This window comes from Phalangium opilio, unplaced genomic scaffold (genome assembly GCF_054372755.1).
Source record: "Phalangium opilio isolate 3A_F unplaced genomic scaffold, DU_Popi_V2 ptg000209l_1, whole genome shotgun sequence".
Classification (NCBI taxonomy): Eukaryota; Metazoa; Arthropoda; class Arachnida; order Opiliones; family Phalangiidae; genus Phalangium; species Phalangium opilio.
In genome coordinates this window covers 7276832-7292552 of record NW_028324217.1, presented here as the reverse complement: position 1 = coordinate 7292552, position 15721 = coordinate 7276832, and the positions used below count along the sequence as shown (strand labels likewise).

At 37.7% G+C, this 15721-nt stretch overlaps 3 protein-coding genes across 3 annotated transcripts in view; 1 reads left to right on the top strand and 2 right to left on the bottom strand.

The window, feature by feature from the left end:
* Positions 1–15721, bottom strand: part of LOC149618757 (glutamate receptor ionotropic, NMDA 2B-like) — a 522592-nt gene that overhangs the window by 28317 nt on the left and 478554 nt on the right. The window lies entirely within an intron of this gene.
* Positions 3791–4742, bottom strand: LOC149618784 (uncharacterized). The gene is made up of 3 exons (XM_089853986.1): positions 4601–4742; positions 4368–4487; positions 3791–4305 (listed from the first exon to the last, which is right to left on the bottom strand). Exons 1-3 carry the CDS (start codon positions 4641–4643, stop codon positions 4118–4120), a joined length of 351 nt encoding a protein of 116 aa, XP_089710112.1. The 5' UTR covers positions 4644–4742; the 3' UTR covers positions 3791–4117.
* On the top strand, positions 13282–14799 carry LOC149618783 (kelch-like protein 40). The gene is made up of 2 exons (XM_089855022.1): positions 13282–13972; positions 14045–14799. The coding sequence occupies exons 1-2, from the start codon at positions 13471–13473 to the stop codon at positions 14329–14331; spliced, it is 789 nt and encodes a 262-aa protein (XP_089711148.1). The 5' UTR covers positions 13282–13470; the 3' UTR covers positions 14332–14799.

The following is a 15721-nucleotide window of genomic DNA, read 5'->3' as shown; positions in this document are numbered from 1 at the left end:
CCTCCCGCCTGTGTTTTCTTTCTATGCAAGTAAATATTGGAATGGTATGTCTATGGTGTGTCCAATTGTTTCGTTCGCTCTTAAGGGGGTTTTGCTATCCAGACTATGTTGAAAGTGGAGTGAAGAGCGAAAAGAGTGGGGTAGGGAGTGCTACCAGGAATAGATTTAATTTTAGAAGCAGTAATGAGAACGGTTAGTATTTACTTCAGTCCGACTCATAGCCAAGTATAGAGCCCATCCCTCCAAGTTCCAACACGTAACGGAAAGTTTAAATTACCTTATCGGCTCACTTAAACTACGTTTTGATGACGTTGCTAACGGGGACGGTGAAAAATGTGTAATTCCTCTTTACCTCTGTCACTAATGACCCGCCTCTTCTATCATACCCCTCCGTCCCGTGGAAAGGGGTCCGGGACTTTGACGCGCGCCCACATCACATCACTGTTCTCCATTCCTACTTCTAAAATTAAATCTATCCTTGGTGATACAAAGTCCGAATTAGCTGCTAGCTTCCTCCCTTTGTTACGGTTGTTAAATTTTTACCCGGTTGTGGCACAGGGCTTCGTAGCCATTTGACAAAGTGAAATAAAAACAAATTCCGATGAATCTTTGTCACACTGCTTATTATAGACCCCAATATATACCATTAAACTCGTTCGAAAGTGGAAAATATTCAAAGTCTTAAGAAAGAATAGTATTTTTCAAAATCTTAGAGGAAATTTGATTCTGGAGTTGCATATTCTATAGTGTTAACACGAGAAGCCCTTCCCATGCATCGACGTTTAATTTCCCAGAGTACACTGGTCATTGGCTTGGCCTAATTTTTATGTGCCACCTCGTTATAGCAAAAAGAACTTATTTTACACGTGAATTCGCAACTATTTCCACGGAGAGGTGTCAGCACTCAATGATGTCGGACCGCGAAAAGCATGTTGGAATTTTTAAACTTCTACTATCAGGGAGGAGGAATGTAGTGGAGTGGCCAAAGGTATTACGGAGAGGTCTCCATTTAGCGGTCTGGAGAGAGAGATCTACCCGAGGCCGACTAGTAGCTACTACGCATCAGCGGTGCGCAAGTACGTCATCACTGACGTTAGAGAGAGAAAAAACCAAGTTTCAAATTTCTATGCCTATTCTATGCGAGAGTAAATTTTAGCCTGGCAGAGCTCTAACCCGGAATCTGCGAGAATTCTCTCTCTTTTTACAACGTGCGTAGACCACTCCTTTACAACATTCCTCCTCCCTGCTACTATGAAGCATGTGTGAAGTATGAACGATGGATCTCTAAAGGGACCGGAAAATGGCCCACCTTCCACTGTAAAAACCGTGTCCTCTCTAGCGTAGCATCGGGGGAAGGGATGGGGGATGAGAATTAGGGAACACTCAAGGCCATTCGGGTTTTTCTGATTCTTCATAAACGTCTTGAAAAAAAAAATTAAACGACCTTGGCTGTACCGGTTTTTAGTTTTGCCGCTCTTTAGAGCTGGAAAACTATTGTTCTGACCGCTGCTGGCTGGCTGGCTGGCTTTTTTTTGCTGTGACCTGAGGAGTTTCGTCATAAATATTTTGAAATTCCCGCGATTTTTAACTGAAAATTCACCCGAAGTTCACGTTACGCCTCATAGGTGGCGTAACGTATTTTATTTCAATTGAAATTATTTTTCCGTCGGTGCGGGGCCTCGAACCTGCGATGTGCCGATCCATACTAGACGCCAGTGAAGGCGCCTGAATCCGTGACTCAACCAACTGACCCACGCTCGCTTAGTACAAAACCCGAGTTAAGTTAGACTGTAGAGTAGAGAGAGGTAGAAGCGAGCGGGTAGAAGGATGTGGATCCCCTACCCACCCACCCTCCCCTTCCCGGCGCGCGCCAACCAGCTGCAACTGGATTTTGTAAGTGGGAGAGGAGAGAGAGTAGAGAGAATTTTCCGGAGGCTTGCGTAGCGCCCGCCAAATTATTTTTTGCAATGTAATTTATATCAATGAAACATACTCATTTAAAGTTAGATAATTATAATTAGCTAATATGATTATTATATTTAAAAAAAATTATATTTTTTAAGTAATAAATTTAACGATAGTTGCTGAAAGATCCAAATAGAGGGCAACATGAGATGTCATAAATATTAGTTTGTTGTCTCTCTGCCTCCTCCAGGCTCCTATTGCAAGGTCCAAGGCTTAACGGATGATCGATGATTAGAATAGATAGTTTAATCAGGTGTTTAAATGTAACTTAATCCCGGCGATACCATGATTAATGACAAACGCAATCAACATACTCATGGTTTAATTAAAGTTAATTAAATTGAATTGCTCAAAGATAATTATAAAATTAAATCAACAACTCAACTATCTGCTCAACGATAATTTGGCTAGTTTTTGTCAGTTATGCTGTTTATTTAAACGTAATTAAACAATGGTTAAATACTGCAGCGTGTATGGGTGTAAATTTCCACGCGACGTTAAATTGTCGAAACAATGGGATATAGCTTTAAAAATGGGTAAGCCACACACCAAGTCCATGGTTGTCTGCTCCCTTCATTTTAAATTAGAGGATATACCGCCTTCAACCGAAATATGAACATTCAGGTATGTTTTAAGCGTATAATATTAATTTAAAACCAATTATAATAAGAGTTATTATTGTAGATAAGTTAAGTTACCCTCCCAGGCTTAGACCCTTGGCTGTTCCTTCCAAAAAACTCCCGTTAAGGAAACATGATCAACAAAAGTTCAAGGCTAATGGTAGATTGGAAAGACTGAAAAAAAAGGAATCAGCTCTCACAATCTCCAACTTTGCATGCAAGTGAAACAGCTGAAATAAATGGACCAGCAGACCCAGAAATTCTAGCTGAAAGATTGGGGATTGATGCGGTTCAACAAACTACCGAGGAAACTACGACCGACAAATGCACCAGTCCAAACCCCAATGATAAATCAGGGTTGCCACGGGTCAGGGAGAACCTAGAAAACCTGGAAAAGTCAGGGAATTTGAAAATGGGCCAAAAAGGTCAGGGAAAAGTCAGGGAATTGTATTTTAGTAGGTAAAATTTCTGGGGATAAGTCTTTATTGAAAGAGTAATGAAAGTTTCTCATCCTCTCTTAACACAGAAAACTCTAGAGCAATCCTTAAAAATGCTGTCTAGAATTGTTTTTCTAAAGTTAATGCTCTCTAAAGAAATCTACCAGACTGTTATTTATAGTTAAAATGTTTCTTAATCGTTTTGGTGTGAAAAATACATTGGAAAACTTAAATGTAGAGACTTTATTTAATTATAAGCACTTAAAACGTGCTGTAAACATTTACACTTTCGGCCTAAAAGGTCAGGGAAAATCTCAGAAAAAGGTCAGGGAATTTGGTTTTGAATATTCCGTGGCAACCCTGTAAATGCATTATGGTCAACACCTTGGAAAATCATACATGTTATGTTAATGCTTCTAATGGAATATTGAATGCCACCTCTATAATTTCATTAACAGGATTACAAAGTACTGGTCTATTTGATGCGATCATTAAAAATATTAACAGTAAGTTCATACCCCTTTTTCATGGACAAATAAGGTAGAGAGGGCCTAGAATGGGGGAAAGTACGAGTCTCGAGATAGGGTATTTTTGACACTCATGAAACTAAAACTTGGCATTTGATTTCATTCACCGCTCTATCAGCTTTGTTTGGAATAAGTAAAGTTCAGACCTCAAATCATTTTAAATTAACTCTTACGCAGTTCCCAAGCTTGTTAAAACCCGTGAAAAAAAATGCAAATAAATAATGAACCAAGACTCCTGACATTTTGTAAAACAATTTTATTTAATAAATTTGTAAGATTCTATCACATTTTAAGGAACTTAAAAATATCTCTTCAGCCTTATTTGCGCCATTACATTCCGTCCTTTTTATTCCATTTCGAATAATTTGGAATGTAGTAATTAAAATAAGCAAAAAAACCTTTTAAAATAAGTAATTTATAATCTTGGTAAAAGATTGTTAGTAAATTTTTGGTCTTTAGGCACATCAATAACAAAACAGTCATCTTCCAGTTTGGAATAAATTCCAAAATGACAACTTTGAAGTCCTAAAGGGGCCAAACTAAGTTGCACTTGCCCATAATACATTTGTTAGGGTTTCAAAGAAAATGTTCCGTCCTTCTTGATTACGTAAGGAGTTTTCTTGAGGACTGTTTCTAAGTTTCCTTTTTCACCAATGACTGGACACTTCATTTCGACCAAATTATCGTTGACTAGACCGTCAGGGGAACACCCCAAGAATGGATAAGAAGGGTTGACTTCAAAGCCAATCTTCGGTACTTTTAAATTAGACTTTTTTTAAAGCAACAAGTGTTCTTTTTTTTCGTTTGTAATTCCATACTGTGTGAATTCATTTCAATTAAAGTTTGACTGAAGAGCTTTTTGAATTTTTTCAGTAGGATCTTTTGGAAAATATGTGTAATACTCGTAGCAATTTTGACAAGAGAGAGAGCAACAGGTACTAAACAAAACAAAACAGTATTACCAATTTTTATACTCATGTTATGACCAAGGCTTAAGAGTTTACATAACTAATCTGGTTAATATTAGGGTGATTAGGTTTTCAACACTTACCATTTTTGAAAATATTCTCTTCTGAAAATTGTGGTTCATTCATTGCAAGAAATTTCGAGTACTAATTTTCATTTGGCACTGAATTATAAGTTTAAACGTCACATACACTCCCGCTGATGCTACTACAGGCCTCAGGCCTGCCATTTTTTCCCCCTAGATCAAGCTTCGCGTTTTCTCCGGACGGTGGCACTAGTGAATCTTTTTTTTTCGTTCTTGGCGCGGAATCTGAATTCAACAATAATCCAGTCCCGACCGACTCCCGTAGAAGTTTTCGAAATATTTCCACTCCCTTCCGACTCCGTTCCCTTTCAGAGATAATATTCCCAAAGCCACCCAAAGCCAAATGGTTTATTTTACCCAACTCCAACTCCGACCAAAAATGAGGGAGTCCCTTGGCTTTCTATGGAGTTGGAGTTTTCCCAAAGCCTTTGCAGTCCTCTACTAGAGAGGCAGTTGGTGTTCGAATCTCCTACTAATCAGGGCCCATCTACCAGTCAAAGTTCTTTCATTCCGATTTAAAACGTCGAGATTTTAAATCCTAAATATCAGTATTTTTTCGTCTTTTGTCTCGAAATATTTCTTTCGTGTGTTGTCAGCACGCTTAAAACTAGGTTATAGATTACCGCAAAATCACTCCAGTATAGGAACCAGGGTCGTGCTGAGAACCAAAGCTAGAACAAATTTTATATTGAATAAGCTGCCGTCGAACATAGGGAGTTGCCAATCCTGTAAGCCTGAGAAAAATTTCCTCACTAAGTTTTTACTTTCGCGAGTTTTAGAGGTTCGGAAAAGTATTGGTCCGACCCTGCCTGGCAGGCTGGGCGTCCCTTCAACCACATTTTTATTTATAAATTATTTCCTTACTAAGTTTTTACTTTCGCGCGTTTTAGAGGTTCGGAAAAGTATTGGTCCGACCCTAGCTGGCAAGCTGGGCCTCCCTTCAACCCCATTTTTAGTTCTAAAATGGTTTTATACTAAATTAAAATATATAAAATTGTTTTTAAATTAACTTTTTTGGCACAAATATTATGAGATTTTTGTAAGTTTTTTCGGTTCCAGCTTCTCTGTTTAATTAACGCTTAGTACGTCATAAACAAAAAGGAATGAGGTTGTTTTTGGCGGTAATATATATCGGACCTGCCTTCTATTCAGTACGATTTTCTCTGTTCTTTATCTCCACCATCCGTTTCCGTGTCCCGTCTAGCGTTGTTCTTTAGGGCTTATGCAAATTACTTCATTTCTATTGCGTCAAGTTTCAAGAGAACATGACTCGGGGCTAATTCTAAGCGCTTGTTGCATATTGCTAATAGCGTGCAATCAATGAATAATTTTAGTACCCAAACGCATCAATTATCCCACAAATATTAGGTTTGCAACAAAAATATCAAGAAAATTGTTCCAGTTCATAGGACAGAAGTTGATTATTTACTTGTTTCATAATCTATAACCCAAAATCAAGCTAGATTATTTTTATTCATAATTGGAATGATATTTGATATTTAAAAGAAAAAAAATAACCGTAAAGTATATATGCCGGGGTCACCTTACAATAAATTTAGCTAGCCAAGGCAAAACGTTAATATGGCCGGGGCCATCTTGTTTTATTTATTTTTTTACAAAGCAAACGTGCTATAGAGAGAGAAATCTATCCCGTTCACCAGTCCCTTTAGAGATACAGCGTTCATGCTACTCCAGAATCAAATCAAGGCGTGTATATTTGAAAACTCCACAGTCATACTTTCATCCTTGAAGTCCAAACTTGACAGGCTTATTCATTCTTAGGTCAACAGGTTATCTTTGTTGTTTACTTCTGTTGAAAGTTTTGAACAACCACTGATGGCCCCAACTAGTAGTTGAGGCGGGCAAATCGCGAATTACGTTGTACTACCAAGCGGGGGAAATTCGGTGAATGATCGAAAAACTACACCTACCACTCCAGAAACGAACTTTGCTTCTCCAAGTCAAAACTTTACAGGGTGTTTCATTGTTAAGACAGCAGCTGATCGCTGCCATCTTTGCACATGGGCTTGGCTTTTTCTTAGGAAAAGTGGGGTTAAAATATTACGCCCTCTTTTCTTGGACAAAAAGTGGTTAGCTTTCTTCGGACGCTAACACCTTGCTAAAGAGTTCAAGAAGGGGAGAGAAGATTTCGCAAATTCGAAATTGTAACCCCCTTGGATGTCTAAGGGAGGGCTAAACAAGATGGTTGAAAGAGAGATAATAAATAAACATCATTCAAACCAGAACTTTATAACCACCAAGGCATAGTTAACACCAGCTCGGCGGTTGCAATGAATTTTTCTACAGCGAGTTAAGCAAAAGTTTTACAGTAAAAAAAACTACTAGCTAATACCAATTTCTTGCTCTTTTTTTCTATTAAGTTGGAAGCTGGTTCTGGATATTTTACTAACCAGTTTCTCGCCATACTTGTTTTTTGTTTACCCGGAGTCCACATGTAGACAGAAAAAACAGTATCCAAAAGCTGTACGTATTCAGTACATAACCACACTTAACTAAAACTTTGTTTAATTACCACAGAGGCTTAGAATAGGAACGCGTTACCGTTACATCAAAAGTTAAGAGAAAAAAAAAAAAATAAACTACAGCTATATTGCTTATCGCATGGGACAACAGGAGTCCCCGAGGGTTTTAATCCGGCTCCTGAAAGGCTGGCAACCGCTCCATATGACCTCTCTCATCTTATTAGAATTAAACACATAGTTTCAAAGTTAACTATGTTACCAGACCGTTTGTGAGCCAAGAGAATGATTGCAGAATGAAAGTTTTGCAGTTCAGTTTGAAGCAGTATACTCACAGGTGGTCTGACAAGAGGAGAAAATTTCCCTTGACCTTCAAATACCTATAGAATTTGACCAACGGCGTAGTATAAACTAACAGCTCCATCATTTAGGATAGGCCGAAAAATCACCTAGGAGCCAGTCAGGCCACTCACGTGACAGGCTGTATTGTATTTGTATTATTTTGGTAGTTGGTACTAAAGGAAGGAGTCAGATTAGATTCAGCACCGACCTTGGACGGTTCGTGAATAGTGTACACTTTATTTTTTTCACCGAGTTTGAAAATCACAAAGTTTATTGGACCGTATAATGGCAACCAAGGCGACACCAAAGAAAAGAGTTTTTAAAATTAGAAGACAAACGTTTGAGCAAAAAATAACTAGTTTATGTGAATGGACAGTAGATATCGAAGCGCATGATCAATACGGAGAGGAAATACACTCATGGAAAATGAAGATTTCCTATAACTCACATGTGAATTGGAGTTGGACGTTGAGTTTTAGCGGTTCTGTAATGGATGTAAATGTAAGGTACGAACGAAGCGCTGTGGACATCTTCATTAAGTCCATGCTTGGATTAAAGACTCGAAAACAATATACGATTGGCCCAATGTTCGGTTATTTCAACGATCCCTCTATATGCTCTGGCAATAATTATCGAAGTTATAACCGCGCCATGGAAGAAATGGTTATCTTTTTCACCATTGGTTCGTGCGAGGAGAATTTCTCTGAAAAGCTGAAGATTTCATTGGACGAAGGAATTCTTACAGACACGATTATCAAAACCAAAGATAGGGATTTTCCTTGTCACAAGGTAATATTGGCCTCCCATTCAGAGTATTTCAAGAAAATGTTCCAAACGGATATGAAGGAAAGTCGAACTAACTGCGTCAACTGGACTGACGTATTTGACGCCTCAGTTGTCAAGGACTTGTTGCATTTCGTCTACACTGGTCAGAAACCACCCAACATTGCCAACAACCATTTTAAATTACTTGAAGCCGCCCACTTATGTCTTTTACCCGATTTGAAAATCATGTGTGTCGAAAGCATAGTGCCAATTATTTCCGTGCAAAATGCCGCTAACACAATTCAATCAGCCGTAATATACGAATCAAACCGTCTGCAAAAAGCAGTCATGAAGTTCGTTGCTGCCCATTGGAATGAAGTATTAGCTTCAGATTTCTTCCAAAAATTGGAACCAGACATTTATATTACATTGTTCAAAAGCACTTTCGAAATGTTCAGGAAAAACATCCTTGATGAGGGAAAACAAAAATGAAACTGAAGTATCCATTTAAAATATTTTTTTTGTCTTAAGTAATAAGTATTTGAACTAATCAAGAAATAATTATTTTGTTTGGGAATTTTTACTGATTTTTTCTCGTAATTTAAATTTTAAAAATATCAAATTAATAGTTTTAAACATTTTATATTACTATTGGAAAGCTATGAAAGCATGCAAGTTTTAATTCATGTTTAAATAACCTAATTTGGTGGTGGCTGTTTGTATATTGGATGGAAAAATTTGTTTCAGTTTGTCTCTGTTAAATATCCGTGAAATACTAGCAAGAACTTTGACACTTATTATATTCTTGTCAAAACAATTCATATTAAAAGATATGCATACGGTTTTTAAAAGCAAATAAACTTAAAGGCCTTTTTCTTGAATTATCAAGGGTTTCAATGCTTGAATTAGTAGGTATTAATATACGTGACTTCAGATTAGTTCACTTGAGCATAATGGGTTTGAACTCCAACTATGCAAGTGGGAGATAGTTTGCAAATCTTGGATTACCGTTAAACATACAGTAATTTAGACCTAAATCAGTTGAGCATAATGGGTTGAAACTCCAATGTAAGTGGGAGATATACACAATCGTGTATTCCCTTAATTTCTAATAACGTCACATTTCAAATAATTTGAATGAAACTATATTGCGCACCACACTAAAGTATAATTTTTAAAAACCATACGAATCAAATAATGTGTATCTAAAACCAAATCCTGGATCCCCTAAACCAGAAAGCACTATGACCGCAAACCGTCCCCTCTATTTTACAAAACCGAACCTAACCATCCAGCATATTTTGATGTATCACGCGTACAAAGTGCACGAAAATTATCATCTTGTTTCCTTCACTCAAAAGCCCGCGAAATTTAAATTACCTTTCTTAAATTTCTTCTCTCTCTCCAAATCTTGTACGGTGTACGCTCTCTCCGTATCGTGTACGCGTCCGGCACAGGGACAGGGACAGGGACAGGCGCTTAATTAAAATTCCGTGTAAAATTAAAAACGGGGCGGTACGCGATTTTTCCTGCGTTTTGGGCCAGTGAAAACCAGGCTTTAAAATTTTGAATATCCCTCGTTTCTAACAACGCGCGCATTTTCCAACGGCTTGCGCACCACCACTGTATGTGGTATCTGCCTCTTAACGTCCCCCCCCATTCCAGAACCAAGGAGGATATAGGGGTGAGGGAGTCTTCGACTGCCCATTCTTAGAAGCTCAGGTTTCGGCCTCTCCGATGGGAGATTCGTGCACACGCACTAGTTAGCTTGGTTACGCGCATCACGTGACCACGCAAATCCCAATTCAAAAAATAACGGGTTTTTCATGCTAGCTTAGGCCTTTGAAGCAACGCCGCCTATATTACGTGTTCACTGCACATGTAAAGATATTTTTACCTCTCCGAGTGACGTATGTCACGGAGAGGTATTACACCGGCCGTGTCTGTCTGTCTGTCTGTGTGTCTGTGTGTCTGTCTGTCAGACCCCACGTGACCGCGTTCGCAGTTTACAAATCGGAGCAAACAAATACCCGATTTCTGGAACGCGTTCGCGGTTCACGGAAATTTGGTCATTCATCTACCAACACCAGTCTTTACTAACTGGCTTCTAAGGACCACAATCTGCTAGTCTTTGTCCATCCCACATGGACACTAGTCTGTACGTGCTTGCTTCCAAGCACCACCAACTTCTGTTCTTCGTCAATTTCACCTTGACTCCAGCTTCTATGCACCACCATCTTCTGTTCTTCGTCAATTCCACATTGACATCATCTTCTATGCACCACCATCTTCTGTTCTTCGTCAATTCCACATTGACACCAGCTTCTATGCACCACCATCTTCTGTTCTTCGTCAATTCCACATTGACACCAGCTTCAATGCACCACCATCTTCAGGTCTTTTGTCCATTCCACATGGACGCCAGTCAGTACATTCTGACTTCTTTTCCTCCGTCATCGTTTGGTTTCAAGATATACGCGGCGATCGGCTAGGGTTACGAGAAACGTCTAGCCTCCCAATGGCAGGGCTTCCACCATCGGTTCACGCGAATGCGTTTTTATTTGGTTTTAAGATTTACGCGGCGAGCGGCTAGGGTTACGAGAAACGTCTAGCCTCCCAATGGCAGGGCTTCCACCAAAGGTTCACGCGAATGCGTTTTTATCTATTATTATAATGGAAACAAAACGTATATATACCCCAAAATTTGAAAAAAGCGGGCAAGAGGGGTACCCTTCACTTTAAACGTCAATATTAGCAAAGTTTCGAAAGATAATAGGAACAACTTTATTTTAAACGATTTAACTATTTTTAAAGTTATTTACTGGCGATTAAAATAATTAAAAATAATTATATTTATTTAAATATTAAAGATAAACCCAAGTACCGAAGTCGTTAAATCATTGCCTCCTATATCTATCAAGTCCCGTGCATTGCGTTATATTTCCTACATTGCCTCCTGTATCTATCAAGGCCCATGCATTGTGATATATTTCCTTCATTGCCTCCAATATCTATCGAGGCCCGTGCATTGCGATATATTTTTGAGAACAACAACCAAAATGGGAAGCTCCTCTCAGAACCATAATAATTTGTTTTCTCAGTTATATGAAATGAAAATATGGATAATATTTTCGGCAATTCGATTTGAATTGCTCTTTCTGATGTATCATTCTCTCAGCACTGTTCATAATGGACAGGAACGTAGAGATTCGAGACACTAGGAATTACGATAGTGTTTCAAATCCTCTGTATTGAGGGCTTAAAGGCTTGGAGTGAGTCGAAAGATAAATACACATCCTATTTTTTAGTTGTACCATGCGTACCACAATGTTGCCAGGCGTTTATTGAAGGATGCTTGGGTACTTGGTACAGACTGTTACGTCTACCAAGTTTCCTAGCATCCAAGAATAAATAGGATTCATAGAAGCCAGTGTTAAGGGCATGTCATGGGTCAAGTCGTTAAATATATCGACGCAGTTAAATAGCTGATGGCATTATTTTATCCACTTTCCCATTGCCTTCGAGTGGAAGTTCAACTTTGGCACGGACGACAGATGGCGCTCTTAAACTTCTACCCCCAAAAATCGTTGTTGTCTGCTCGTTTTCCCCTTCCGCGTTTTTTCGTTATAAACTTATGATTTAACGAACTGTTAAGATAAAATTTCATATTTCCTAAGACAGATAAGCTTCTACTCCTTTCATATTACTCCCAGTTAGATTTAATGCTTAAAAAATATATTTTCAATAAAAACACCGCTTCCACTAGTGGATTTATACTCCTTGTTAGATTAGTGTAGGTGTAGAGAGTAATCATTACAAACGCTAAAAAATATATTTTCAAAAATGAAGAACATAGAACATTTATTCTATATCAAAAAATATTTTGGTGGTAAGATTGCTTTAGAAAAATCCAAACGGCTAGATATTGGTAAAAAAAGACATGTGTAAGCTATTTGTAGATGAGATAATTGTTTTACATGTTTTAAATGAGACTAAAACTTCCACTATTGTGTCTAAAAAAGTGTTGGCCATGTATATTTTTTAAATATGACGGAATTGCGGTTGATATGATAGCGCCCTATTTGCGAAAAAAACCTTTTTTTAAACAGTTGAATCATTCTTTGATAGAATTTCGAAGGAAGAAGTTAAGTGTTAGATTTGCTCGATTAATTTTGTTCGGCAAATAATATAATTAAGCCTTACGTATTACTGAAGGAGATTGATTTTGCCAACCTTTGTGAGTATTTAACTGTTTAATAATTATTTTGGTTAAGTGGGAGCCTAGCTTATGTGTGATTGGGTTGTGGCTTCCATGATTTGGGCACATTTGCTTTTTGTGTGGCGAGGTATGATTCAGCTTTGATATGGACAAATGTTACAAATCATACTGGTAGACTAAGAATGCGGTTGAGGTATAGCGAGAGAGTAGAGTTTCCACAGCAATTGAGAGATATTGAAAAGGCTTGAACAATAGACTATTTTAAAATTCAATTCCTGCACTTGCAAAGAATTAAAAAAAAGCGATAGATGCATATATTTAGGTTGTTTAAGGGGTAGTGATAGTCATCTCCACTCGGAGAGGTAATATTTTGGCTTTCCCAACTTGTTTCATTTTATTGGGAGTTAACTCGACTCTCCCACAGGCTTTAATCCATTTTAAACACTTATCTAGTAGAGTTTCCGGTGTAAGGAAATAGTAAAAAACCGTTACCTTTACTCCAGTTTTATCTAAGAACCATAATTTACTATTAATAAAAAATAATGTTAAAGCACTAAAAAATGAGGCGCGACGCATTAAGCCTTTACCAAAAATTAAAACAAACGAACAGACGACCCCCGATGACGATGTGCGCGGAACTTGTTGCGCGGCTAAGAACCTCCCAGAACGAGTGAAAACGGGGGAAACCTGTAAGCGTGTTTCAATAGGAAAACGGGTAGTCGAAGACTTCTTCACCCCTATATCCTCCTAGCCAGAAGTAGTCTCCTCTCTTATACATCCTCTTTGGAGCCAGTCAGGCCACTCACGTGACAAGCTAAAAAAATCGGTATTTATTTATTTATTATTTTGGTACTAAAGGTCTCAGTCTTTCAGATTAGATTTAGAACTGAACTTGAACGGTTTGTTCACAGAGAGAGAGAGTTTGAAACTCACCAAATTTACCAAAGAATAGAGTTTTTAAAATTAGAAGGCGAACGTTTGAGCAAAAAATAACTAGAGATTGTGAATGGACAGTAAAAATCGAAGCGCATGATCAATACGGAGAGGAAATACACCCATGGAGAATGAAGCTTTCGCATCGCCGCCAAACTACGAATAACAATTGCTTGTGGAATTTTAGCGGTTCTGGAATGGATGTAAATGTAAGTTACGAACGATGCGCAGTGGACCTCTTCATTAAGTCGAAACAAGGATTATCGACCCGAAGGCAATATATGATTGGCCCTATGTTCAATAAATTCAACGATCCCTGTATATACTCTGTCATGCATTATCTTGGGTTTATCGCCATGGAAGAAATGGTTATCTTTCTCACAATTGCTTCGTGCGAGGAGAATTTCTTTGAAAAGCTCAAGATTTCGCTGGACGAAGGAATTCTAACAGACACTGTTATCAAAACCAAAGATCGGCAATTTCCTTGTCACAAGTTCGTCTTGGCATCGCATTCCGACTATTTCAAGAAAATGTTCCAAACGGATATGAATGAAAGTCAAATGAATTCCATCGACTGGACTGGGGTATTTGACGCCTCAGTGGTCAAGGACTTGTTGCATTTCCTCTACACTGGTCAGAATCCACCAAACATCGTTGAAAACCATTTTAAATTACTTGAAGCCGCCCACTTTTGTCTTATACCAGATTTGAAAATCACATGTGTCGAAAGCATAGTGCCAATTATTTCCGTGGAGAATGCCGCTGATGTACTTCAATCAGCCGTAATATACGAATCGAACAGTCTGCAAAAAGCAGTCGTGAAGTTCGCTGCTGCCCATTGGAATGAAGTATTAGCTTCAGGCTTGTTCCAGAAATTGGAACCAGACATTTATATTACATTGCTCAAAAGCATTTTCGAAATGTTCAGGAAAAACATCCTTGATGAGGGAAAACAAAAATGCAGTATGCATTTAAAATATTTTTTTTTCTAAATTAATAAGTATTTGAATTAATCAAGAAATAATTATTTTGTTTGGGAATTTCTACTGAATTTTTCTCGAAATTTAAATTTAAAAAATATCCAATTAATAGTTTTTTCTCTTAAGTAATAAGAATTTGAATTAATCAAGAAATAATTACTTTGTTTGGGAATTTTTTACTGAATTTTTCTCGAAATTTAAATTTGAAAAAATATCTAATTAATAGTTTTAAACATTTTACATTGTTATTGGAAAGCTATGAAAGCATGCAAGTTTGAATTCCTGTTTAAATAACCTAATTTGGTGTTGGCTGTTTATAGTATATTGGATGGGAAAATTTGTTTCAGTTTGTCGCTGTTAAATATCCGTGAAATATTAGCAAGAATTTTGATACTTATTATCATTTTGTCAAAACAATGGATGTTAAAAGATACGTATTCGGTTTTTAAAAGCAAATAAACTAAAAGGTTTTTTCTTGAATTATCAAGGGTTTCAATGCGTGAATTAGTAGGTATTAACAGGGATAGATTTAATTTTAGAAGAAAGAATTAAGAACAGTTAGTATTTACTTCAGTATAGAGCCCCTCCCTCCAACACGTAACGAAAATTTTAAATTATCTTATTTGCTCACTTAAACTTCGTTTTGATGGCGTTGCTGACAGAGACGGCGAAAAATACGTAATTCCTTTTCACCTCTGTCGCAATGACCCGCCTCTACTTCCACACCCTCCCGTTCCGGGGAAGGGGATCCGGGACTTTGACGCACGCCCTGATTACTCTGTTCTCCATTCCTACTTCTAAAATTAAATCTATCCCAGGTATTAATATATGGTACTTCAGATTAGTTCACTTGAGCATAATGGGTTTGAACTCCAACAACGCAAGTGGGAGATCGAAAGTCTATTTTCAGTAGACCTTCAAGAGTAGTTTGCAAATCTTGGATTACCGTGAAACATACAGTACTTTAGATCTAAACCAGTTGCGCATAATGGGTTGAAACTCCAACAATGAAAGTGGGAGATATTAATTTCCATAGACCTTCAAGAGCAGTTTCCAAAACTTAGAATACCGTGATTTTTGATTATGGTAGCTTGTAGGTATTTGCATTTGATGAAAATATAATGGTAGAAAACCGCTCTTGAAAGATTAGGCTTTCTGAATTGCAAATTCTTGTGAAATTTCGGACAAGTATAGTACCTCATGAAATTTTAAAGGAAAAAGTGATAATGGAATAGAAACCACTTTTTTTAAAGTGAACCAAATTAACGTATGAAGTCATGGAGTTTATATAATACAATACACTCTCTGCGATGTAAAAATCTAAACAACCAGAGTAACCCATAACGATCAGATTACAAGTCGATGCTGGACTGCGTGGAACCATAGAGTATATACAGTAGGG

Bases quoted from the DNA above. Each gene is read 5' to 3' on its own strand.
- LOC149618784 (XM_089853986.1), bottom strand. From the start codon at position 4,643: ATGAATGAACCACAATTTTCAGAAGAGAATATTTTCAAAAATG. The intron at 4,488-4,600 runs GTAAGTGTTGAA...TGTTTTGTTTAG, and splicing joins AGAGAATATTTTCAAAAATG to TACCTGTTGCTCTCTCTCTT. The intron at 4,306-4,367 runs GTATGGAATTAC...CTAATTTAAAAG, and splicing joins AATTGAAATGAATTCACACA to TACCGAAGATTGGCTTTGAA.
- LOC149618783 (XM_089855022.1), top strand. From the start codon at position 13,471: ATGAAGCTTTCGCATCGCCGCCAAACTACGAATAACAATTGCTTGTGG. The intron at 13,973-14,044 runs GTCAGAATCCAC...GTCTTATACCAG, and splicing joins GTTGCATTTCCTCTACACTG to ATTTGAAAATCACATGTGTC.